Source organism: Pongo pygmaeus, chromosome X (genome assembly GCF_028885625.2).
Source record: "Pongo pygmaeus isolate AG05252 chromosome X, NHGRI_mPonPyg2-v2.0_pri, whole genome shotgun sequence".
Taxonomy (NCBI): domain Eukaryota; kingdom Metazoa; phylum Chordata; class Mammalia; order Primates; family Hominidae; genus Pongo; species Pongo pygmaeus.
Genome location: NC_072396.2, coordinates 74,294,906 through 74,319,028, shown reverse-complemented (window position 1 = coordinate 74,319,028; position 24,123 = coordinate 74,294,906). Strand labels below are relative to the sequence as shown.

The 24,123-nt window shown below is 52.1% G+C and overlaps 1 protein-coding gene across 5 annotated transcripts in view; it reads right to left on the bottom strand.

Moving 5' to 3' along the window:
- The window catches only part of NLGN3 (neuroligin 3), a 28,688-nt gene extending 4,646 nt beyond the window's left edge, over nucleotides 1–24,042 (bottom strand). The window contains exons 1-6 of one of the 5 annotated variants that reach the window (XM_063660441.1): nucleotides 22,656–24,042; nucleotides 18,436–19,092; nucleotides 17,737–17,796; nucleotides 13,102–13,161; nucleotides 11,274–11,423; nucleotides 2,309–2,494 (exon numbers count right to left, since the gene is read on the bottom strand). In XM_063660441.1, coding sequence (XP_063516511.1) covers nucleotides 2,309–2,494; nucleotides 11,274–11,423; nucleotides 13,102–13,161; nucleotides 17,737–17,796; nucleotides 18,436–18,892 — 913 coding nt within the window. In that variant the 5' untranslated portion in view covers nucleotides 18,893–19,092; nucleotides 22,656–24,042. Of the gene's footprint in view, nucleotides 1–2,308; nucleotides 2,495–11,273; nucleotides 11,424–13,101; nucleotides 13,162–17,736; nucleotides 17,797–18,435; nucleotides 19,093–19,603; nucleotides 20,310–21,636; nucleotides 21,769–22,655 lie in introns of those variants that run through there. The other 4 variants (XM_054470783.2, XM_063660440.1, XM_054470784.2 and 1 more) reach the window with 4 other exon arrangements.
- Between the last annotated feature and the right edge of the window lie 81 nt (nucleotides 24,043–24,123).

The window sequence follows — 24,123 nt, the reverse complement described above, 5'->3', positions numbered from 1 at the left end:
TCATGAGAGATGAGAAATGCAGGCAGGCAAGAGCCCCACATTCTGAGGGTTTGGGGAAAGAGCCCAAGGGCAAAGGCCTTGGGGTCTGAAAGTCTCCAGGGAACCTGTGCTCCCCGTCTGTGGTCTCCACTGAGACTTTGTTTTTTTTTTTTTTTTTTTTTTTTGAGATGGAGTTTTGCTCTTATTGCCCAGGCTGGAGTGCCATGGCGGGATCTCGGCTCACTGCAACCTCTGCCTCCCAGGTTCAAGCGTTTCTCTTGCCTCAGCCTCCCGAGTAGCTGGGATTACAGGCATGCGCCACCACGCCTGGCTAATTTTGTATTTTTAGTAGAGACGGGGTTTCACCATGTTGGTCAGGCTGGTCTTGAACTTTCGACTTCAGGTGATCCGCCCGCCTCGGCCTCCCAAAGTACTGGGGTTACAGGTGTGAGCCACCGCGCCTGGCAGAGACTTCCCCTTTATCTGAAGCTACTGATACTTCAAATTCAGATTTTCCCCTAGCAGAGAGGGAGCCAGTACCCCAAACTGAAAAAGAAGATAATTTTCCCCTCTAGAAAAAAAAAAAAAGGATATCATTCTCTCCCTGGCCCCAACATTCCCAAGGGAGAATTTGTCCCTCAGGCACATAATTCCATTCCTTTAAGAGAAAGCCAGTTTGCATGAGTGGAAAGAGAGGGAAAGAAATGATAGATTACTACTTAAAAGACAGCCTCATTTTCCCAAAGGTTATTTTCCATGCATCAATTACAGAAAAACAGAGAGAACAGATCTTTAAAGAAGTCAAACCTCGGCCAGGCACAGTGGCTCACGCCTGTAATCCCAACACTTTGGGAGGCCGAGGTAGGCAGATCGCTTGAGCTCAGGAGTTCGAGACCAGCCTGGGCAACATGGCGAAAACCTGTCTCTACAAAAAAAATTTATCCCCAAAATTAGCCGGGCATGGTGGCATGCACCTGTAGTCCCCACCTACTCTGGAGGCTGAGGCAGGAGGAGGATCACTTGAGCCTGGGAGGAGCAGGTTGCAGTGAGCTGTGATCACACCACTGCACTGGGGGACAGAGCCTGGGGGACAGAGCGAGATCTTGTCTCAAAAAAAAAAAAAAAAAGTCAAACCTCCAGAGACACAGGCCCCCTATGAGACAAAGCATAGCACCACTCCAGGAAAGGCTTTCTTCTCCTGGGGGAGGAGTCCCCAGTCAGAGGAGGCACAGAACGTCTTTTCAGGCCAAGGCACCCTTGCAGCCCGTCATTTCGCCCTCCTTTGGGGAAAAAGGGAAGATTCCTGTTCCCACTATGGTCACCTAGGAACACAGTCTCTCTCTTTAGAGATGCAGATCCCACCTAAGTCTTCCCTCACCAGGGTAGTCCCTGGAGGGGCAAAGACAGAATTTCTAGGTCAACGAAGGTGGTTGTTCTCTCTCAGAGAGACAGAACTTCTTCAGAGAGATGGAAAGTCTTCCTGTGAGAATGTCCCTAACTCAGGGGGTTAGTGTTCAATTAAAAAAGAAAAAAAGCATCCTCGCTCACAGATTTCCTTACTTCAGAAAAGGGCACCTATTTCAGGAAGATCTTTTCTTCATGAGAAGCTCAGCTTTGCCTCTCAGAGATAAAATGTTCCCTGTAGTCCAGAGGTGGAGAAAACATTTCCTGCCGAGCAAAAAGGACCTATTCTGCTCTCTTGGAAGGGTCACTGGCAAAGGGACCCACCACAAGGAGAGAGGCCAAAAATGAGAATCTCCCCGGCAGCTTGCACAGTCCGGGAAGAGGTCTGGAGTCTGATAATAGACCATCGTCCTATGGAAGGAGCCCACCTCATGGGTTAGTGACTCTCATTTCAGACGCACTTCCCCCTCTAGGACGTTTCCTCTCTTGTACAGACTTGTTCTTCAGAGAGAAAGGCAGAGAATGGGTGTTTCTTAGACCTAGAAACCAATTTCCACCCTATATCTCTACTGCGAAGTAACATGTCCTTCCCATACTGAAAGATCCTCCCCAACCCCTGTCAAACTATCGTCCTCTCGTCCTCTGAGGGGACAATTGTTCTATTCTCACTCCCCCAAATAAGATTCCCACATCAGAAGGAGAAACTTGCTTTCCCGGGACATAAATGGGATTCTCTTCCTTCCCTCTCCAGCTTTGGGAGAAGTACTTCTCCCAGAGAAATATTTGTCTTCCACTTCTTGCCAAAGGGATACCAAGCTGGTAGAAGAGAGCTGGCTGATTCCCTTGGATGCCCTGGGGCGTGGATGGGGCATGCTGGGACAGCCGGCACTTGGCTAGTTCATGTTTTGCCCCACGAGTTACTCACCCTCTGAGTGATGTGACAACGTGAGGAGGCTGACGCAGGATGCACCAATGCCTGAGCCAAAGACAGTGATCCGGCGGGGGTCTCCCCCGAAGAAGGCAATATTCTCGCTCACCCAGCGGAGGGCCTGGATCTGGTCAAGGAGCCCATAGTTGCCCTTGGCAGCCTGATCTCCAGTACTCAGGAAACCTGGATTCAACAAAGGGCATGAAGACAGTGAAGGCAGAGGGATGGAGGATTTGGGTGATGACGGCAGGCAGGGTCAACAGGGGAGGTGGGGATAGAGAATGAGCATGCAGCGTAGTTCTTCCCACATTATTAACTTAAACCAGTGCTCCTTTCTGCAATGTCCAGCATTGTCAACAGAGGAGGGGTCGGCTCCCTGCCTCCCACCTGTTATCCAGCTTGGAAGGAGCGGTCTGCAGACTGTTTGAAGTGGATGCCTCCAGGTGGGAGACAAACTGCTGAAACTGCAAAAGTCCAGAACTCAGCATTCCCTGCCCTGATGTACTATTGGGGACCTTACCCTAACATCTGGCAAGATAGAATGGAAACCCTGGAGTCAGACGGTCCTTGATTTGAATCCTGGCTCTATCACATCTTAGCCATGTAGCCTTGGGCACTTAATTTAAAATCTCTGGGCCATAGTGTCCTCTTCTGTAAAATGGGGATAAAATACCTCACAGGGTTGTAACAAGGATAAAATGAACATAAGCATCTATAACATGCTGGGCACATTGCAGCTCTATAGTTACTTCTCTTTCCCCTTTCTTCTCTCTCCGAAGGAAGTGTAGATGATCCCAAGAGGCAACAATCCCTAAGCTCTCCTTGCCCTTCCTGTTCAAATCAGTCCCTCTCCACTTCTTTCCGGGGCCTTGATGGCCCCCTTCCCGTCATTTTCAGGGCAGGTCCTCATTTCCCTCCCTTGGAGGCCTAAGGAATCAGAAACTCTGGGGGTGGGGCCCAGCAATCTGTGTTTTTAACAAGCTCTCCAGGTGATGCTGATACCTGCTAAAGTTGAGAAACCACTGGGTCAGACCATCTTTTTCATCTGGTGGAGAAATGGGGAAGTAGCGCAGTGCGTTACCACAGAAACAGGTCTTCCCGCCCCCCCACTGGAATTTGCTGCTGAGGAGACATGTCACCATGGAGACTACCTTCCCACCCACCTGCTGGGATTTGCTGCTGTGGAGACTTGTTGCCATGGAGACTACCTTCCTGCCCACCTGCTGGCTATCCCACAGAGATGTCCTATATTCCCCCCTACTCTGCTTCCATTTTAGACTGAGCCTGCGGCCTTATTTCGTCTCTCTTCCCTGAATTCTTGGGTCCCTTGGAAGGCTCTGTCTTCTCCTGCCCTAGGCTTTTGGAAGAAGTCTTTGGAGGTGGGTAATTGTGGAACTCCTACACATTGGAAACCCACACTTGGATCAGTGTTTTTTACTCCCCAGTTAAAAGCTCATTCACAGCACCTGGAATCAACTTTGTGAGAGGCCATGTTGGAGAAGACTCCCAGAGCTCATGGGGAGTTCTCTGGCGGTCCTTGCAGTCCATAGGCAGAGGCTGAATTCAAATAGACTCAAGCAGTCACAAGACTTCACCACTGTCTTTCTCAAGTCCTTCTGTACCTAGCTTCTGCAAAAGAGCTCATCTCATCCTCTTCAAGTGTGTTATTAATTTACCTCTGGTACAATTAAGTATGTAAAGTGCTTAGTTATTTCTCCCAGGCCCTAGTCACAAGTCCTCTTTAGCCCCAGGTTCCAGAGGAGGAAATGAGAATGAATTAGAGAAAGCCTGCATGAGGATGAATGAAGGAACCCTTGCTCTTCCAGACAAGGAAATCAGCTTTTCCTTTGCGTGGCCCATTCAGAAATTGAAGCTGCTCCTTTGAGTCTGAAAAACTTGGCCAGGCATGGTGGCTCACGCCTGTAATCCCAGCACTTTAGGAGGCTGAGGTGGGAGGATCACTTGAGGTCAGAAGTTTGAGACCAACCTGGCCAATGTAGCAAGACGCTGTCTCCTTTTATTTTTAAAACAAAACAAATTAGCCAGTTGTGGTGGTGCATGCCTGTGGTCCCAGCCACTCAGGAGGCTGGGGCTGGAGGATCACTTGAGCCTAGGTGTGAAGGCTGCAGTGAGCTGTTATTACCCCACTGCACTCCAGCCTGGGGGCCAGAATGAGACTCCATCTCTAAAAAAGCAACCAAAAAAAAAAAATCCCTCAAAACCCCAACTCTGTTGACCATGATCCTACCCAGCTGCCCAAGTCTTGGGACCCTCTGGCAGAAATCACTGTCCTTCTTTTAGTCCTCCCTCCCTCCTCTCTCCTTCCCCTGTATTCTCTTTTCCTTTTCTTTCATTTAGGCAATAGTGGTCTTGGCTTCAGCCTTTGCCAAGGCATCATTTACTGAAATGTGTCAAACATGCCTGCCCTAATCAGCAGGCAAAGCCTGCATTTGGATGTAGTAGAGCAGATTTCTCCAGCGTACCAATTTCCTGGGTTAGGAACAAAGGCCTGAAAGGGCTGGATGGAGGATTTATTAATTTTTTATTTTTAATTTTTTTTAGAAGGAGTTTCACTCTTGTCGCCCAGGCTGGAGTGCAATGGCATGATCTCGGCTCACTGCAACCTCCGCCTCCCAGGTCCAAGTGATTCTTCTGTCTCAGCCTTGCGAGTAGCTGGGATTACAGGTGCCTGCCACCATGCCTGGCTAATTTTTGTATTTTTAATAGAGATGGGGTTTCGTCATGTTGGCCAGGCTGGTCTTGAACTCCTGACCTCAGGTGATTGGATGGAGGATTTGACCATCACTTTCTGCTCCCTCAGATCCTATGAGCCTCTGGATAAGGGGCCCCGAAGCATGTGGATGATGCCATGTCAATGATCCCTACTCCACGAAGAGTCCTGCTTGAAATACTATCTCCAGGCCAGGCACAGTGGCTCACACCTGTAATCCCAGCACTTTGGGAGGCCAAGGCGGGCAGATCACCTGAGGTCGGGAGTTCGAGACCAGCCTGGCCAACATGGAGAAACCCCGTCTCTACTAAAAATACAAAATTAGCCGGGCTTGGTGGCACATGACTGTAATCTCAGCTACTAGGGAGGCTGAGGCCGGAGAATCGCTTGAACCTGGGAGGCGGAGGTTGCAGTGAGCCGAGATAGTGCCGTTGCACTCCAGCCTGGGGCAATAAGAATGAAACTCCATCTCAAAAAAAAAGAAAGAAAGAAAGAAAAAAGAAATACTATCTCCAACAGGCTCAGGAAGATGACAGCAAACCTGACCAACCACAAGCACACAAAATCTGGCATTCTGGGAGAGGTCACTCACTGCTAGTTCCCCAGTAACTCAATCATCCACAGAAACCATGTAAGAATGAAGGCTGAAATACCAAACTCCATAAACTGTCAGAATAAATCGGAGCCAGTCTCCCTGGGCCCAAGTTTATACTGCAGTTCACGGTAAACTGCTCGTCAACAGAAGATGGGGGAATCTGGCAGACTATAACAAAACCAGATATTTGTGTCACTCAAGGCTTGATGTTTACTGGGTTTTCGGTTTGCCTGCAGGGTACCTGAGCAAGCATGTAGGATTCAATTCTGGAACCTGGAGTAAAACTTGGCAAGTGCCTGCTTCCTCAGCCTCAGGGATTTCCACATCCTATATCCTGCTGGAGTCCCTTTCTTTGTTGGCCTCAAGCCCAGTGGGGCCTTCTCAAATAATAGCTACCCCTCTGCCTTGGAGAGGATCCATGGATTAGCCTGTGACATTCTCAACATGGATGAATCACCCAAAATATCTAGAAAAGCACCTTAGAGGCCGGGCGTGATGGCTGATGCCTGTAATCCCAGCACTTTGGGAGGCCGAGGCAGGTGGACCACCTGAGGTCAGGAGTTCAAGGCCAGCCTGGCCAACATGGTGAAACCCCGTCTCTACTAAAAATACAAAAATATGCCGGGCGTGGTGGCAGGCGCCTGTAATCCCAGCTACTTGGGAGGCTGAGGCAGGAGAATTGCTTTAACCCGGGAGGCGGAGGTTGCAGTGAGCTGAGATCACACCACTGCACTCCAGCCTGAGCGACAGAGCAAGACTCTGTCTCAAAAAGAAAAAAAAAAAAAAAGAAAGAAAGAAAGAAAAAAGATAAGCACCTTAGAGTGAACTGCCTGACGGGTTCAGTGCTCAGGAAAGCTGATGGGAAGGAGAGTGAATGAATACCTGTGACTGGGGTCCAAAACGAACCACCTGTTCTGGGATGCTTTGGGCAACAAAACAACAAAGGCCCCACTACACAGGAAAATTCCCCGCCGGGCGCGGTGGCTCACACCTGTAATCCCAGCACTTTGGGAGGCTGAGGCGGGCAGATCACCCGAGGTCAGGAGTTCAAGACCAGCCTGGCCAACATGGCGAAACCCCCGTCTCTACTTAAAAAAAAAAAAAAAATAGCTGGGTCTGGTGGTGCGCGCCTGTAATCCCAGATACTCCAGAGGCTGAGGCATGAGAATCGCTTGAACCCGGCGGCAGAGGTTGGCAGTGAGCTGAGATTGTGCCACTGCACTCCAGCCTGGGTGACAGAGCAAGACTGTCTCAATTAAAAAAAAAAAAAAAAAGAAAAAGAAAATTCCCAAGCATCAGGGACAAACCCATGTTCTACATCTGGTGTCAAGAGACAAAAACATCTTATATGTACCCAGGATCCAATACGGGCTTATTGATTACATTTGTGTTCCAGAACAGGAACTGAAGGGTATGCAGGAAGTGGTGAGGAACTTCTGAGCAAATCTCAGTGTAGGACTCCTTCTGAATTTTCGGTAATATTTCATCATCAACTGCTTAAGCCCAAAGAAGAATGTTCCTGCCCCCTAGATGTGCTGTTCTGGTTATCCAAATGACAGGGGGCTGTCAAGTGCGAGTTCTTAACCTGACTTTCATGGATGAACTTAAGGGGGATCTGTAAAATTGTTTTTTCTTTCTTTCTTTTCTTTTTCTTTTTCCTTTTCTTTTCTTTTTTTTTCTTTTTTTTTTTTTTTTTTTGAGATGGAGTCTCATTCTGTTGCCCAGGCTAGAGTGCAGTGGCGCGATCTTGGCTCATTGCAACTTCTGCCTCCCAGGTTCAAGCAATTCTCCTGCCTCAGCCTCTTGAGTAGCTGGGACTACAGGCGCGTGCCACCATACCCAGCTCATTTTTGTATTTTTAGTAGAGACAGGGTTTAGTTGGCCAGGCTGGTCTTGAACTCCTGACCTCAGGTGATCCGCCCACCTCGTTCTTCCAAAGTGTTGGGATTACAGGCGTGAGCCACCACACCCGGCCCTGTAAAATTGTTAAGCGTGTGTGTGTGTGCGCACGCATGTGTGCATTGTTCCAGGGGAGAGTCCATAGCTTTCATCAGAATCTCAAAAGGGTCCAAGATCCCCCAAAAGGTTAAGAACTTCTGGTGTAGAAGCTTAAGGATTAGAGCAGCTGAAGGACTGTGAAGTAATCAGCAAATCAGGATATCATACGGAATGCTCACCAGCAACAGCCTTCTGTGCGGCCCACAGTTCCCAACTGACACTGTGGAGACTTCACATCCTACGTGAAATGCCGAGTCTCTCCCCAAATCCTAAGTCTCTCCTTCTGTCTCCTCTCTGCTTCCTTTCCCTGACTCTCTCTTGTCCTCTCCTTTTCTTCTCTTCCTTGCTTTCTCCTCTCTCTCGCCCTCTTTTCCGTGCTCTCTTTCTTCATTCCTAGCTGCTCTGTATTTTCCAATAAACCTTATAGAATAGAGCATTGTGTTTATATTTTTTTAAGCAGCTGAGTTGAATGTTTTCTGTCACTCTAAGAAAAGAAAGTAGCAAAATTACTTTTGGCTTTGAACTACCGTGTACATGTGTCTGTATATCTGTTTATGATTACATTTGCGCGTTCATTCCTCTCTAGAAACTGTGCAGCCCAGCTGGGCGCGTGGCTCATGCCTGTAATCCCAGCACTTTGGGAGGCCAAGGCAAGTGGATTACTTGAGATCAGGAGTTCCAGACCAGCCTGGCCAACATAGTGAGACCTTGTCTCTACTAAAAATACAAAAATTAGCTGGGTGTGGTGGTGCACACCTGTAATCCATAATCCCAGCTGCTTGGGAGGCTGAGGTGGGAGGATCACTTGAGCCTGGGAGGTCGAGGCTGCAATGAGCCATGATTGCACCACTGCACTCCAGCCTGGGTGACAGAGTGAGACTCTGTCTCAAAAAAAAATTAATTAATTAATTAATTAAAAAAAGAAAGTGTGCAGCCCTAGTGTGTGAGTTTCCAGCCACCTTCATGGTACCATGAGATTCAACAGGACAGAACAGCTTACAAGAGCCTCACCATGGTGTCTGAGGTGATGCAGAAAGACAGAGCGGCGGGGGCAGAACCATGACATCCCAATATCCCAAGCCTACCAGATCGTGGGGAGACCAGCGTGAATGGCCTGCATGCTCCATATTCAGTGTCCCGGACGCCACTGAAGGGGACACAGACTTTGCTTTTTTAAAGGAACATCATTTCTGCAGTTTGAACCCCAAAAAGGTGTCTTCCTATCTCACATAGTATTAATTGTAAACCAAGAGAAGATTGCCGTTCTGCGCATACAACTGCACCCAGAAGTGAAATACAGCCCCGGAGCCTCTGAGATTGGAACTGACAAAGCAATATAGTCAAGAGAAAATTAAGGGCCAGGCGCAGTGGCTCATGCCTGTAATCCCAGCACTTTGGGAGGCTGAGGCAGGCAGATCACCTAAGGTCAGGAGTTCGAGACCAGCCTGGCCAACATGGCGAAACCCTGTCTCTACTAAAAATACAAAAATTAGCCATGCATGGTGGCGGGTGCCTGTAATCCCAGCTACTCAGGAGGCTGAGGCAGGAGAATCACTTGAACCCGGGAGGCGGAGGTTGCAGTGAGCCGAGATGGTGCCATTGCACTCCAGCCTGGGCGACAGAGTGAGACTCTGCCTCAAAAACAAAATAAAAATAATAAATGAATAAATGAATAAGTGAATAAATAAATAAATAAATAAGCAAATTAAAATAAGGCCCTTGAAGTGGGAGGATGATCACTTGAGCTCAGGAGTTCAAAACTGGCCTGGGCAAGAGTGAGACCCTGTCTCAAAAATTAAATGAAAATGAAATGAAATGAAATAAAATACGGTCGTGTCCCCTAAGTAGTCATGGAATAAGCCATGCCTCACTGCTGGTTTAGCACCCATATGCCTACAGACCTGACCAAGAGCCTACACTCCCGCTGAAACTCTTCCTCCAGGAAGAAGTTGGCTTCTTCATGCCACTAAAGGGATGCGGGGCTTGGGGGAGCATGAGCAGGGCCCTGTGTGCTTAGTCACCCTCTCTGAGGCACTCGTTTACCTCAGGACCTTGGCCATAGATAGGCATGGGCGGTCACCAAGGAAGGTACAGGGTTCAAGGGCAGCCTAAATGACTGACACAAGCTTGTGCAGAGCAGAGAATGCGGGGGTGGGGAGGTGTATGGGTACATATGAGGAGGCATTTGGGCAATGGGTGCATATGCATGGGAGTGTGTGTGTGATGGGTGGGAGTGTGCAGGGGACATGCTTAGAGTACAAAGAGTGTGTACATGTGCATATACGGGGTAAGGAAGTGTGGGGGGACTTGGGGGATGCGGTTGGGCCTGGGTAGAGGTGTGTGTGCATGTATGGATACAGGTGCAGCCCCATGTACACGGATGTGTATATATTTGTGGGGTGGGGTGAGGGGAGAAGTGCATGGGTGTGTGCTGGGTGTACATATGCAGGCTGTGTATGGAAGAGTGTGCGCATGTATATGCGTGCATGCATATGTGGATGTCTGTGTGGGGGAATGTATGTGTAGGGGAATGACATAAGGGCAGTGTGTGGGATGTATGTAGATGTGGATATGGTGTGTGTGTAGTATCTGTGTATGTGTGGGGTGGGACAGTGTGGACAAACAGGTAAGAGTATATGTGTGTAGGGAAGGGGAATGTTGGTTTGTGTTTCTGAGGAGATAGTGAGGGACAGGTGTGTGTGGTAGTAGGTGGGTGTGTAAAGTGGATGTGGAAGTGGGGTGTGCAGGGGGATACGGGCATGTGTAGGTATTTGTGGGGGGTGGGTGGAAGGAATATTTATATACATTTAAGGTGTATATGTGTGGAGTTTGGGTGTGAACATGGATGTGCAGGGTGTAGGTTTTTGTGTGGGCTGTAAATATGGGGGTAAAGTGTGAGTGTGGGTGTGTATGCGTCGTGGGTATGGGTGTAGATGTGGCTACAGAGACATGGGGAGAAGTATATGAGCATGTGTGTGTGTATATGCGGAGGGTGAGAGCCATCTGCGGGGTGCAGACGTGGAGTACACAGACCGTGTGGGTATGTGGATATGTGTTCTGGAGAGACTATGTGAATGGAGTTACCTGGAGTGCTGGGAGAATGTGTCTACGTGTGAGGGGCCTGGAGATGTGAATGTGGGGCTAGGTGTGTGTACTTTATGGGGGTGAGTGAGAAAGCACCGTCTTCCTGCAGGTGCATGGCGGGGTGGATGTGTAAACACATGAAGGTAAATAGGTGTGTGGCCATGGAGTGGACTGGAAGGAATATCTGTGCATGTGTGGGGTGTTTAGAGATGTGGGGCAGGTGGGTAGAGGTGAAGACAGGACAGTGGAAAATTGAAGCATCCTACAAAACTCAGCCAAGTGAAAGTCTGGAAGCAGAGACCTGGCTTGGGACCTGAGAGAAGGTGTGAAGTTTGAATTGAATTTCCGGTGGCATCTAAACCTTCCAAGAAAGGGCCTGGGGATATGGGGAAGCCCCTAGCATTTGGGTAGGGGCCAGAGGATAACACCATTTTGACTGTGGTTATTAGGACCAGCTAGAGAAGCAAGGCTATCTGTTTTTAAATTCTCCAGCATTCTTTCCTCCCCCCTTGCGAAGCCAGTCTTCCTTCCAGGCACCAGGCAGGGAACCATACCTAGCACTCCAACCCGATAGTTGAGGGTGATGACGATGACATTGCCATAACTGGCGAGGACGCTGCCGTCAATCATGTTGCCTGTCCCTTCCATGTAAGAGCCTCCGTGGATGTAGACCATGACGGGTTTAGCACCACTGTCCCGGATGTCTGCAAGGAGAAGGGGTGAGACACAGGCTGGGTGGGATGCCCTTCCTCCCCCACCCCTGCCAGCCTGGGGGGTGGGTGCGGGCAGCAAAGCTATCCCAGGTGCCAGGACACCACCGCCATCCCTGAGGGCAGGACTCATGGGGCTGCTCAATCTGGAGCTCAAGCATCAGCCCGAGACAGTGGGGCTTCAGTGATATTTTTAAAGGCTCTGGTTTCAAGTGCCTCCCAGCTGAAGGCAGCCAGGCATGTGACACAGCCAGGCCTCAGTGGGCCATGGCTGGGCCCTGGGGGTGGGGGGCAGCAGAAAGCGGAAGGGCTGGTCCTTTAGCCACATCAGGTGAGTCGCTGCCCTGGGCACCCAGGAGTCCTGGGACCTGACATGGCTTTAGAGAGCAGGAGCTGGGGAGCCCTGAAACCCCCAAGACTAGACCAGTTACATGGAAAAACGGCCACTGGCAGCAGCTGGCCCCCCAGTGCAGACAGAGACAAGAGGTGTGGGAATAAGGGGTGGCACAGGGAGAGAACAAGGAAGGATGTGGGGAAAGGGGAGTGAATGGCAGAGATAGGGTGGGGGGAACCTTGTTGACATGGTTTCTTAGCCATGTGCCCATTTCCCCATTCTCCCTGGGCAGACTTAACCAGAAGCACTGGGGATGGGGCAGAACAAACAATGACAGAGCCTGCTCCCAGTCAGCACCAAGATGAAGATGGAGCCTCCCCAGAGGCCATTCAACAAGGGACCATCAAGCGGCTGCTCCCGAGCCCAGGCGGCACGGCATCAGGGCTGGGGCAGTCAAGAGAAGGCTCCAGGCCTGATCACCTCTGCCTGTAGCCTGTCAGTCCATGAACTGGACCAATACTCTCTGCCATGCCAGCACAGCCCTACCCATCACCACTGGGCTCCCCTGAGCTGCCTGGCCCCTTTGGGGCAGAGGGGCAGGGCCGGGGCATGGAGGAGGAAGGGAATGCTCTCTGCTGCGGAGCAAACAGAACTTGTTTCTCCAAGGAGGAAGGCTGGTCCGATCATTGCCCAAGGATCTTATGCTATCTATTGATGGCTGTGGTGTCCTGGCCTCAGCCTGGCATTTTAGCTCCGTCTTTCTGGCCTTGTCTTGTACCTACTGCAGCCCTTAGCCGCGAGACCATCTCTCTCTTTTCTAGAAGTCTGGGGAGGTTCTGGTGCTGCTTTTCCAGGCCCTTTGGTTGTCACTGCCTCACTCCCCAGTTCACCATCCTGCGGGGCCCCTCTCTCAGAAGCCAGGCTCCCTGTGAGACACAGGGGTCTCTTCACTGAAACACAGGTAATCTCCTTGCCGTTCCGTTGCCTTTGTCCTCTCCCCGCCCTCAGTGGTCCTGCTTTCTCTCCACTCTCCCTGCTGCTCAGTAGGGGCAGGTGCCTCTGAACCACAGAAGATGGGGAAGAGGCGGGAGACCCAGGCAAGGAGGATGTCCTCCCCATGGCTCTGCTTGTGGTCCCCTGCTCCTGCCAGCCATGTCCATCACCCCGGAACTCCCAGTGGCCAACAGGGCCAAAGACAGATGAATAGCCCAACGGCCTTGTACAGGAACAGAAACACACCAACGGACAGACAGACAGACAGACGGGGCTTCTCCCCATCGAGAAGGGGAGGGGCTCTGTGCCATGCACCAGCCGCCGCGCCCTGCAGCCCCCAAATACCTTCATCTTCATCCCCGTCATTATCCGCTAAGTCCTCGCCCTGTTTCTTAGCGCCGGATCCTGGGGACCAGACACGGGGAGACACAACAGCACAGAACAGAGAACAAAACAGAGAGAGAATTCAAAAACAGCATGACTGCAGTGTGGCCCAGCAAGCCAGCTCCGGGCCTGGGCCCAGGACAGGCAGGAGGGATGGCAAGAACTGAGGGAATGGGTGGGCTGAGGCCCAGACCTTCATCAGGATGATGGTGTTGCAGGCCCCTGCTGTGCTGGCCTCTCTGCACCGCCCTGCCCCGCCTCCTTGTCCCCAGCAGCCCATCTCAACCAACTACCTTTCCAGTGAGGAAGGAGGTAGCAGCAAGTGGGCCAGGGCACAGAGCCAGAGACCCACTCAGGGGAAGGATTCATTCTGGGTGGAAGGGGCTGCTCGTGTGTACACAGGCAGGTCGAGCTGGAGAGCAGGGTCAGGTACCAAGGGTGAGGGATGACATTGCCAGCAAGTGTGGAGGTTGTGGATACGAGGTACTTAGGGCAGAGACGTGTACAGGGACCCCAGGCCTGAGCTCCTGGGGCCCAGTGGGCAGGCTCAAGCTGGGCCTCAGCTGACCCTGATTCCCACAGGAGAAAATGGGAGATGAAGCTTTCCCTCTGGTCTTCCTTGTTGGAGCCCCTGCTCTGGTTAATGGCAAATGGGGTTCCTGCCCACAGGAACCAGTGTTGAGAGCAGCAAGCATTGCTCTGAGATGTAGAGAGAGCCAGAGAGGGAGAGAGGGACAGAAGAAAGGGGTAGAGGAGAAAGGGATGGTGAGAGAGAGGGAAAAAAAAATAGAAGAGAAACAAAGAGATAGGAATAATGGTCACAGCTCCAACCATGTACTGAATATTCACCATGTGCCAGACACTCTACTTCTGCCATATTGTTTGATCCTTACACCCCAGTGAGATAGGTCCTATCCTTATTACTGTTTCACTGATGGGGAAACTGAGGTTCAGAGGGGTAAAGTGACTTGCTCAAGATCACACAGCTTGGAAGTGCTAGAGGTGCGATTCACACCCAGGTCTGCTTGACTCCAAAGCCCATGGTCTTTCCACTGCATCATGCCACCTTTCTGGGGTGGGGGAAAGGGGAAGGGAGGGAAGAAATAGATGAGAAAAGCAGTGGGGCATGTAGGGGAGGGGAGAGAAGGGGAAAGGAGGGGAAGAGAAAAAAGAAGAGACTAGAGGTGAGAAGGGAGACATTTAGGATCTGGGGCTAAGCCGGCACAAATTCTCCTTCCTGTTCTAAGGAGGCTAGAAGTGCATCCTGGCGATGGCTGTGGAGGGAGAGGACCGGCTGTCTGGATGCTGGTCAGTGTGTGGAAACAGAGGGGGCTGTGCTGCCACCCCAGGCATCTATGACATCAGATACCCTCAGCCTGGAGGGAGCAAAGAGCCCTCTTTCCCAGCCGGTCTGGACTCTGATGACTAGATTTCCTTACAGCCATTCATCAAAACAGGAACTGCCCTCATCCTACAAAATGGCTTTTCAACTAGGACAAGAGCACAGCGCTAGGGGAGAAATTGCCTCTGGCTCCCTGAACTTCCGGTGGCACCTACCGTCTTAACACATTAGCTCAACACCTGCCAGTGCTGTCCTCAGAAACCTTAATGGGACATGGGCATCATCCCTCACACTGTGGACAGCCTACCAAACGGAAAGGAATTGCTCATCCCCAGACACGAATTCCTTCCAACTTGATGGGGTGGCGTGTTGGGGAGATGGGGCAGGTCTTCGCCAGGAAAACCTTCATTTCCCATCATCCCTGACTTAGAAGATACGTCCCTTGTGAACCCCTCTGAAACTGTCCCTGGGTTGCTGCATTGTCCCAGCCTCCTTCACACAGATGCCTCTGCTTCTTCAGCCTAGCACTTGCTGAGCAGCTCCTAGCTGCCATGCGTCTCACCCAGGCCAGCCTGACTGCCGACCACCATTCCCAGACCCTGCGCCGCTGAGGGATCCCAGCCAGGCCGGTCCCCAGACCTCTGCACACCACAACCCTAACGACCTCCGGGGATGGGTCTCCCTCAAGAGGCGGGATTTGTCACTCTTCCAAATGGCCACCAGGTCCTGGGTAGGGAACTAATTTGAACAGTGAAATGACCAAATGCCTTCCCTTGCACTGTCTGGAACCCACTTCCTGATTGGCCCATGGGACTTAGGGAAACCAGCTGAGTTTTTTTTTTTTTTTTTTTTTTAGATGGAGTTTCACCCTTGTTGCCCAGGCTGGAGTGCAATGGCACCACCTCGGCTCACTGCAACCTCCACCTCCCGGGTTCAAGCGATTCTCCTGCCCCAGCCTCCCGAGTAGCTGGGACTACAGGTGCGTGCCACCATGCACCTGTATTTTTAGTAGGGATGGGGTTTCACCATATTGGCCAGGCTGGTCTCGAATTCCTGAACTCAAGTGATCCACCCGTCTTGGCCTCCCAAAGTGCTGCAATTATACGCATAACCTACCGCACCCGGCCAAACCAGCTGAGTTTTAATACAAGGCTAAGAGCTTCTTCAGAGCAGTGATTAGGCCTTTAGTCATTTCTAAATCTTTCCTCTACCTCACATCCCTCCACATCCCAACAACACCTAGCACATGGCGTTGCCCACAGTCAACAATCACGATCAGTAAATGTGCATGTTTGAGCCAGGGCTTCCAGTCTGCTCTCTGGCCACACTCTCAGGGCTGGACTGGACAGCCCAAGGCTCTTACTGGGCGATCATTCTTCCTAAGAAATGGTTAATGTGAATGCCATCTGTCCTGCAGGTTTTTTTCTTTTCTTTTCTTTTCTTCTTTTTTTTGTTTTTTTTTTGAGATGGAGTCTCGCTCTGTCGCCCAGGCTGGAGTGCAGTGGCACGATCTTGGCTCACTGCAAGCTCCGCCTCCCGGGTTCATGCCATTCTCCTGCCTCAACCTCCCAAGTAGCTGGAACTACAGGCGCCCGCCACCACGCCTGGCTAATTTTTTGTATTTTTAGTAGAGACAGGGTTTTGCCATATTAGCCAGGATGGTCTCGATCTCCTGACCTCGTGATCCACCCACCTCGGCCTCCCAAAGTGCTGGGATTACAGGTGTGAGCCACCGCGCCCGGCCTCTCCTGCAGGTTTAAGAGACCTTCTTCTTGAATTCATTTACAGGCTAATGGAATGCTAAGGCCAGAACTGTACCCTACCAACCTCAGATGTGGAAACAGAGGTTCTTGAAGGAAAAGACTTGCCTAAGGTCTCACTGAGTTGGCAGCAGAGCTGGGACTCAGGCCTTGTGCTTCCCAGACCTGTACTCTTTCTGCAGCACCATGATGCTTCTGAATTACACAAAAAACATCAATTGCCTATGGTGTGTGAGGTCCTGGGTGGGTTTGGGGCTGTGGTGAAATACTATCCCTAGAGCAGCGGGTCTCACTCCATGCTCGGGTGGGCATTAGAAGCGCTCAGGGCTCATGTTCAACATATAGATTCCCAGGCTCTGCCCACAGAAATTCTTATTCAGTAAGGAGCACCCCATCCCAGGAATCCTGACAACCCCATTCTGAGAAACTCTGCCCTAGGACATCAAAGGAAAACAAACTCCCAGCTTGCCAGAGGGTTGTAGGGATCAAGCTGTGATTTTTCCACCTGTTCCTTAGGCTGTTACTGTTCCAATTCTCCCCAGCCCAGCCACATCTCACCATTTTTTTGAATTGGGGAGATGGGAATGAGCAGATGGGAGTCGCTTCTGTGTGCTACAGTGGAAAGAACACGCCCTGAGGGTCAAGAGACCCAGGTTTTGGTCCCAGCTCTGCCACAGACCAGCGACGGGGGCCTTGAGCAGCAGCAAGTCACTCCCCTGGGCCTGTTTCCTCATCTGTAAAATTGGGATACTGATTCCTGCCTTAGACGCTTCCAGAGATACAGGGAGGATTCTCTAAGGTAAATGCCAAGGCACTTTACAGGAAACATAAAGTGATATTCCAACAGGAAGAATTATTATACAGGGGGAGAAACTCCTCTCAGCATAAGGGTAAATTTAAAATTTAGGATCTTTTGCCTTCTTTAAAGTCCATAGTTCCCAGAGATCCCCAAGTTCTGCCACCAGAGCAGCCTGGGTCTATCAGCTACACTCTGGCCAGAGGTAGTGGGGTGGGAGGCAGAGGTGTGTATGGCAGGAGTTACTAAACCTGTGTACACGTTTGGTCTAAGCTTCAGGGTGGGAAAATTGAGTTTAGACCTTCAATCCAGGAGAAAGAACACAGAAGGGATGGTCTTCTGGCTCCACCCACTAGGAAAAGGGTGGAGCCTCTGGCACCATCTTGGCTTCCTAGAGTTTCTCCTGAGGTGTCACCGAGAGAGCCACTGGCTCTGCCTTTGGCACACACTTTAGGGTGGAATTTGGGGCTGGGAAGATTGGAAGAAATAGGGTTGCTGCTTCTGCTCTGAGCCTGCCTTAGGCCACCAAATCCTCCCTGCAAGGCAGCCAGGGCCCTCGGATGAGGTGGCGCTTATGCCTGCTCACTGCCCCCTGAGCCTGGGCTACTTGGAGGAAGGCTGGGTCCTGGGGGCAAGGGCAGGTGGGCAGGCAGCCCTCCCTCTCTCTCTCTCTCCCTCCCCGCCGGCTCGCTACCTACCTCCTTTCCTACAAATTTTCTTGTTGGGCTTTCGGGCGCATTCCTTGGAAATCCGCTTTACTGTAAAATGAATAAAAAACTAAAAAATAACAGGAGGCCTCTGCCCAGGGGCATGCACCCCCCACCCCCCAGGCCCCAAGAGCTGAGCTGCTCTGCAGGCGGCACATGGCAGAGAGCCTGTCCCACCATCTCCTTGTTTCTGTCACTTACCTTAGTGTGACCCCCGCGGGAGGAGGCATCAGCTAGTAAAAGAGGAGGCACCTAAGCATCACCCACCAGGCTTGCCCCCCCGCCCCCCACACACCCAGTGCCCTTGGCCACACACACCTACCACCTTTCGAAGCAGGTGGAATGGCAACAGGGGGGCCTGGTGGAGCCAGCATCCTCCCGCGGGCAGCTGCCAGCCGTGACCCATACTCCCCCAGGGGACCCCCATCCAGCACTGGACCTAGACCCGTCAGAGCTCTCAGGCCGGGCCAGGCCCCTCCTGGCAACAGTGTCACTCACACATGGGAGCTCGGACAATGCTGGGAGAGGGAAGAACAGGGAGGGGGGTGGGAGGCCAAGCAGAGTGATGGTTAGAAGCATTTTCACAGACAGACAGACGCATGCTGCAGGGCACACAACCACATGCAAGCCACAAACACAGCAGGGCAGGCAGGAGGCAGGGAGGGCACAGTGCCTGGCCGCAGCACTCACCATCCTCCGTCGGCACATAGACGTTCAGGTAGAGACAGTCTTCGTTGGGTTCTTGGATGTAAGTAGCGACGATATCCAAGTTGGCAGTGAACCAGACTGGCAGCATGACTTCGGGCACAGCTGTGTGGATGTTCTGGGGGCACACTGGGGGAAAGTGTGTGGCGTTCCGGATGCCCGACCAGGATGGGGGTGGTTCAGGGGGCAGGAAACGTTTCTCGCCGATCGGGGGAGCTGCGTAGGGCACCCCCAGGTATTGGTCCACAGGCCCCAGGATCTCACTGGGCAGTGGTACTCGGGCACCCCTTAGCTTCCCAAAGTGAGTGTTGACTGTGGGTGCTGGGGCCTGGGTACTGGCCCTCAGCGCCAAACTGAGGAACCACAGGGTGAGGCACAGGCTCCTGCCAACCGTGGGATTGGGGCTCAGGGACAGCGAGGGCGGGCCAAGCCGCAGCCACATGTTCCGGGCAGGGGGACTGGCAGGAGAGGCAGACTCCAGGGTCACAGCATCAGCCCAACAGGCAGCCCCTTCATGGCCACACTGACTTGAACCTCAAAACTGAGCTCTCGAGGGACACCTACAGGTGCCCAGCAACGTAGAGAGCAGGTCGTCCAAGCACCACAGCTTCAGAAAGGGGACTCCCTCAGGGCCAGACAGGCCTGTGGAAAGAGGGAAGTATGCGTCATCCAAGATGGTCTGGGAGGGCAACAGAGTTGGTCTTTGGGGGCCCCGCTGGGCTTGGGCTATTCTCTTATAGGTAGGAGAGGTTTCACATGCCCAGGGGCCCAGGGACTCACAGATGATCCACTGCCAATCGGAACTATTCTATGTGCCTGGCCATGGCTGGAAAATCCAAGGGGTTTGACAGTGACAGTTGTTGCCACTGCAAGTTCCCGGTGCCCAACTTCAACTCCACAGCCAAAGGGGTTCATCAGGGTCGGCTGGAGCCAGAATAGCATGTGACAGCCAGGGGGTGGGGAGAAACAAAGACGGAGCTCAGGTCCCCGGGCATGCTGCTTGAACAGAGCTGTGTAGCCCTTGGGACCCGGTAAGCCCACACAGGGACCTCCACTTCAGGACAGGGTGGGATTGTCAACCTCACTCTGGGACACTAAGATACAAGAACAGAAAGCAGCAAATCGGCAGAGTCCCACAGAAAGACTCTCTCACCCTCAGGCAGGGCAAAGGGCAGGACAGCCATTCACCGGAGTCCTCCTCGGACCCTCCTGCGCCCCTCCTGTACATTTCTCCTCAGCCCTCACTGCTCCCAAATCCTTAAGCCTTGGTCCTTTCAGCTGGCTCTCTCTTAATTCACACCGAATTCCAGAAGTGAGGCAGAAAGAGTTCTGCCTAGCACCCTAGGCATTGTGGATGCTCTTCCGGTGTATTATAAAATAAACAACGGAGCATGGGGAACACATATTCAGAGACTCATAGAAATAAACTCACAAAGACTCAAAGAGGGAATGAGAGAGACCAAGCCAGGATCACAGACACTGCGATATTCACTCACAGAGACATACATTCCAAACCCACAGAGATCCCCTCATATAGTCCCACATTCTGAGACAGATCACCTCACACAGCCAGAGTCTCACAGAGTGATACATTCAGAGACACACACAGAGACTTACTGAAATATAATCACACATACCCGCATAGGTAAATATCCAGACACATGCAGCATAATGGTGACACATAGGTGGAGACAGAAACAGAAATAGCAACACACTCAGACACATAGGCCTTCTGACACAGTTACAGTCAACACATAGACACAGGCACACACAGATACTCCCGCATGCTCTCGCACACACACGCACACTCACGCCACATGCACATTTAGTTTTCCTCCATTTCTCCCGCCTTCCCAGATTGCAGGCCTGCTCCTTTAAGAACTGGCTGAAGGGGTGGGGGAGGGAGATTGGGAACGCCCGGCAATCAGCCACCACGAGATGGGAATGAGAATGTGTGTGTGTGTGTCTGTGTGTGTGTGTGTGTGTGTGTGAGAGAGAGAGAGAGAGAAAGAGAGAGAGAGAGAGAAGAAAAAGGAAGAGGAGGGAGGGCGGGTAAAGTGGCTAAAGGGGTGGGGGCTCAGAGGAAATGAGGAAATGGGGAGCAAAGTATGGGGGGTAAGATCCCAGACACTGCCCAGAATGCACCCGGGTGGGGGGAGGAGGGGAAGGGGAAGGAAGGGGTAGGAGTAGGGAGGTGGGGCAGGAGGGAGTGGGTGGGTGTGTGTATTGGGGGGGGCATAGTCCGCAGCTGAGTTCACACAATCCCCCCATTCACCGTCTCCATGGCAACTCCAGGGCACAGACCGCTCATTCACACAGCTTCCCCACCAGCAACCCCCCCACATTAACCCCCTCGGTGCTGCCCCCACCCCACAAATTCCATTAACCCTTTCGGGATGCCCCCCTCTCCAGTAACCCTTCGGCGCCAAATGCCAAATTCTCCTTTGAGTCAATTCCCTGCAGCCCCTCCCCCGTGAACACCTAGACAATCGGACCGACCCCCAAACGCCCTCTGTACCCTAGGACCCACTGTGAATCCCCAAGGCCAAGATCTCCATCCTGGTCCAACTTGCAATTTGGGAGAAGACAAGAGGAGGCAGCAATGCCGGGGATGAGAATGGCATCTGGGGGTACTTTTGGGGCTGCAGCGGTGCTGGGCGCGGGGCATTGTGCAGGAATGGACCAATATTGAGAACTGCAGTACTGGGGGCTACGAGGGCTTGGAATGGATTGGGGGATGGAGTTGCACTGGAATGGGGGAGGATAGGATAAAGGCCTCCATTGGGTGGGGGGGCTGCAGAGAGTGGGGGAGGGAGCCTGGCTATGAGATGCTATGATGGAAGGGGGATGGGGCTGCACTGCAGGGGAGGGGGGACTGGCAATGTGCAATCCCGGGATGGGGCTGGGGGCCCTCAATAGGGGTATTTTGATGAGCATGCGGGATGGGCTGTGGAAATAGAGGGACCATGGGCGGGAGGATGATAGGGATGCGGGATTTAGGGAGGAGGTAGAGGAGAGAACAGAAGCGGGGGAGGATCGGGGGTCAGGGGTGCCGATGGAGAACATGGGGTTGAGAGGGATGGGGGCCACTGGCTGGGGAGTGGAGGAGCCTGGGATTGCGAGGGGTTAGGATGGGGGCAAGGTATGGGCAGCTAGAGGATGAGAGACCGGGGCAGGCGGCCTCACCTGTTCCCCGGGCTGCTGCAAGCGACTGAACCGGGCCACGGACCACCCATATCGCCTCCAGGCCAAGGGCTCCGCACCCGAATCCCCGAGATCAGCTCTCCGGCAGCCTGGCTGCTGTGCCCGCGCACCGAGGGGGCGCGCTGCGCGTGCCCGGACACGGGGGGGCGCGGTCCCTGCCATTAACTCCTTTTGTGCCAGAGATGGCTCAAGTCCTGGGGCATGGCCCAATTCCCCCCATGCTCAGGCACGTTCCGCTCCCTCTCTCTCACGCGCGCGCACACACACACACCTCAGATTGCAAGCTATCAGACAGGTGATCTTCCAGGGCAGCTAGCTCAAACTTTACCTGCAAAGCTTGAGACCTTGTCCCAAAGGGAGAAACTGAGGCACTGCCTGCAGGAACCCTCAGTCATACTACACAAAAACACACCTCCACCTCAATCAGCATCCCTTATTTCTCAGCGCCAGCACTACCCAAGCAGCAACCAGTGGGGCCACTCTGCTCTCATCCTGTCACTCTCCCAAAGGTCAATGCTGTTCCCTTCTGGGGCTTCTGCTGGGGCATGTCAGACTGTCAGCATGCCAGTTGTCTATTTCAGTCTCTCCCCTCCAGGTTCAGTGTCTTTGTGTCTGGTGTTTTTGTTATGTGGCGCACCTGCCATTTGTTTAGCAACCCCCAAGCCCCTCTGAATGTCCCTCATCCCAGCCAAGCCTGTACTCTTGTGGCTCCTCAGAATGTTTATGTCAGGATAGAATAAGTGAGAAGAAAGCTTCAGTCATGTTTGCCTTTACACTGTCGGGGAGTTCCATTCCTTGTGCACGTAACTCTTAAACTTGGTAAGTCCCATATAAGCAAGGGCTTCGTGGGCCTCAAAGAGGGCTATTTTATTTTTTATAACTTGGGTACTGATTGGTGCTCCTGGTTTTGCCAGCACACTAGACACTTCCCAGTAATAGGGTGCAACTATGGCTTGCATGTTATCCTTAAGTTGTCAAATCATCCTGTACCACCCACTCACAAGGCTGAGGCTGATCCTCTTCCAGCCCTAGCTAGGCAGGGCAGAAGACTCCAAGACTCCATTGTAGTAAACCAGTTGGCTCTCCTGGACAGCCCTGGATCTAGAACTCAAACTGAAAAGCAAGAAGGCGAGAATGGCCCTGCCGCAGCTCCAAATGTGACTCTGGGGCAACAGTTTTGAGTTTTCTCTACTGTAAAATGGGAGCGAGCAAGTCATCCTGGGTAACTGCCAAGGTGGGTCACGTGAGAACAGGCAGTTCTGGCAGCAGGGCAGAGAGAGAAAGGGTGCTTATTTTTACTGGTCTCTCTTCCTCCTAGAACCAAACGGTCCTTCCACGACCTAGTCTATGATGGCACATGCCAATGGAGGGCAATTTTTCATCCAGGAATGTGACTCTCAGGGAAGTTCTCTGTCCTATGAAAGGTATGCCACTTGGTGCATGATGGGACCACACAAGATGACAAGAAGGGTAGGCAGTGTCTGTCGTCTCCACCCTCCCCAGCTTGTTTGAGGCCCAACATCTGGGGTGTTGTGGAAGAAGATCAGGTTCTATTGATGTTTCCCCTGGCCTAACGGCCCCTCCTCAATCCCAGCGGTCTATCCCCCATGGAGGAAAGCTGTAAAGAAGCTCCAACATTTAGTTGAGAACATTCACTGCCCCTTCTTAAAAGACTAAGGGACCGGGTGTGGTGGCTCATGCCTGTAATCCCAGCACTTTGGGAGGCCGAGGCAGGCAGATCACCTGTGGTCAGGAGTTCGAGACCAGCCTGGCCAACATGGTGAAACCCCATCTCTACTAAAAATACAAAAATTAGCCAGGCGTGGTGGCATATGCCTGTAATCCCAGCTACTTGAGAGGCTGAGGCAGGATAATCACTTGAACCTGGGAGGTGGAGGTTGCAGTGAGCTGAGACTGCGCCACTGAACTCTAGCCTGGGCGACAAGGGCAAAACTCCGTCTCAAAAATAAATAAAAAGAGACTAAGGGCCTATACCTTAATGTGTTGCCATGTTGAAGAAGAGGAAGAGAGGGTAGCAATCCAATTAGAATTAAGAAATTTAGGCCAGGCACGGTGGCTCACGCCTGTAGTCCCAGCACTTTGGGAGGCTGAGGCAGGTAGATCATGAGGTCAGGAGTTCGAGACCAGCCTGGCCAATATGGTGGAACCCTGTCTCTACTAAAAAAAATACAAAAATTAGCTGGGCGTGATGGTACATGCCTGTAATCCCAGCTGCTCCGGAGGCTGAGGGAGGAGAATTGCTGGAACCCAGGAGGCGGAGGTCGCAGTGAGCCGAGATCGCACCACTGCACTCCAGCCTGGGCGACACAGCAAGACTCTGTCTCAAAAAAAAAAAAAAGAAAAAGAAAAAAAATAAATTTAGAGTGTAAGGTGAACAGGGGAGATGGTCGGAATAGAATGAAGACTCTGACTTGTTGGTCCAGCCCCCTGCATTCTCCCAAGAGACCA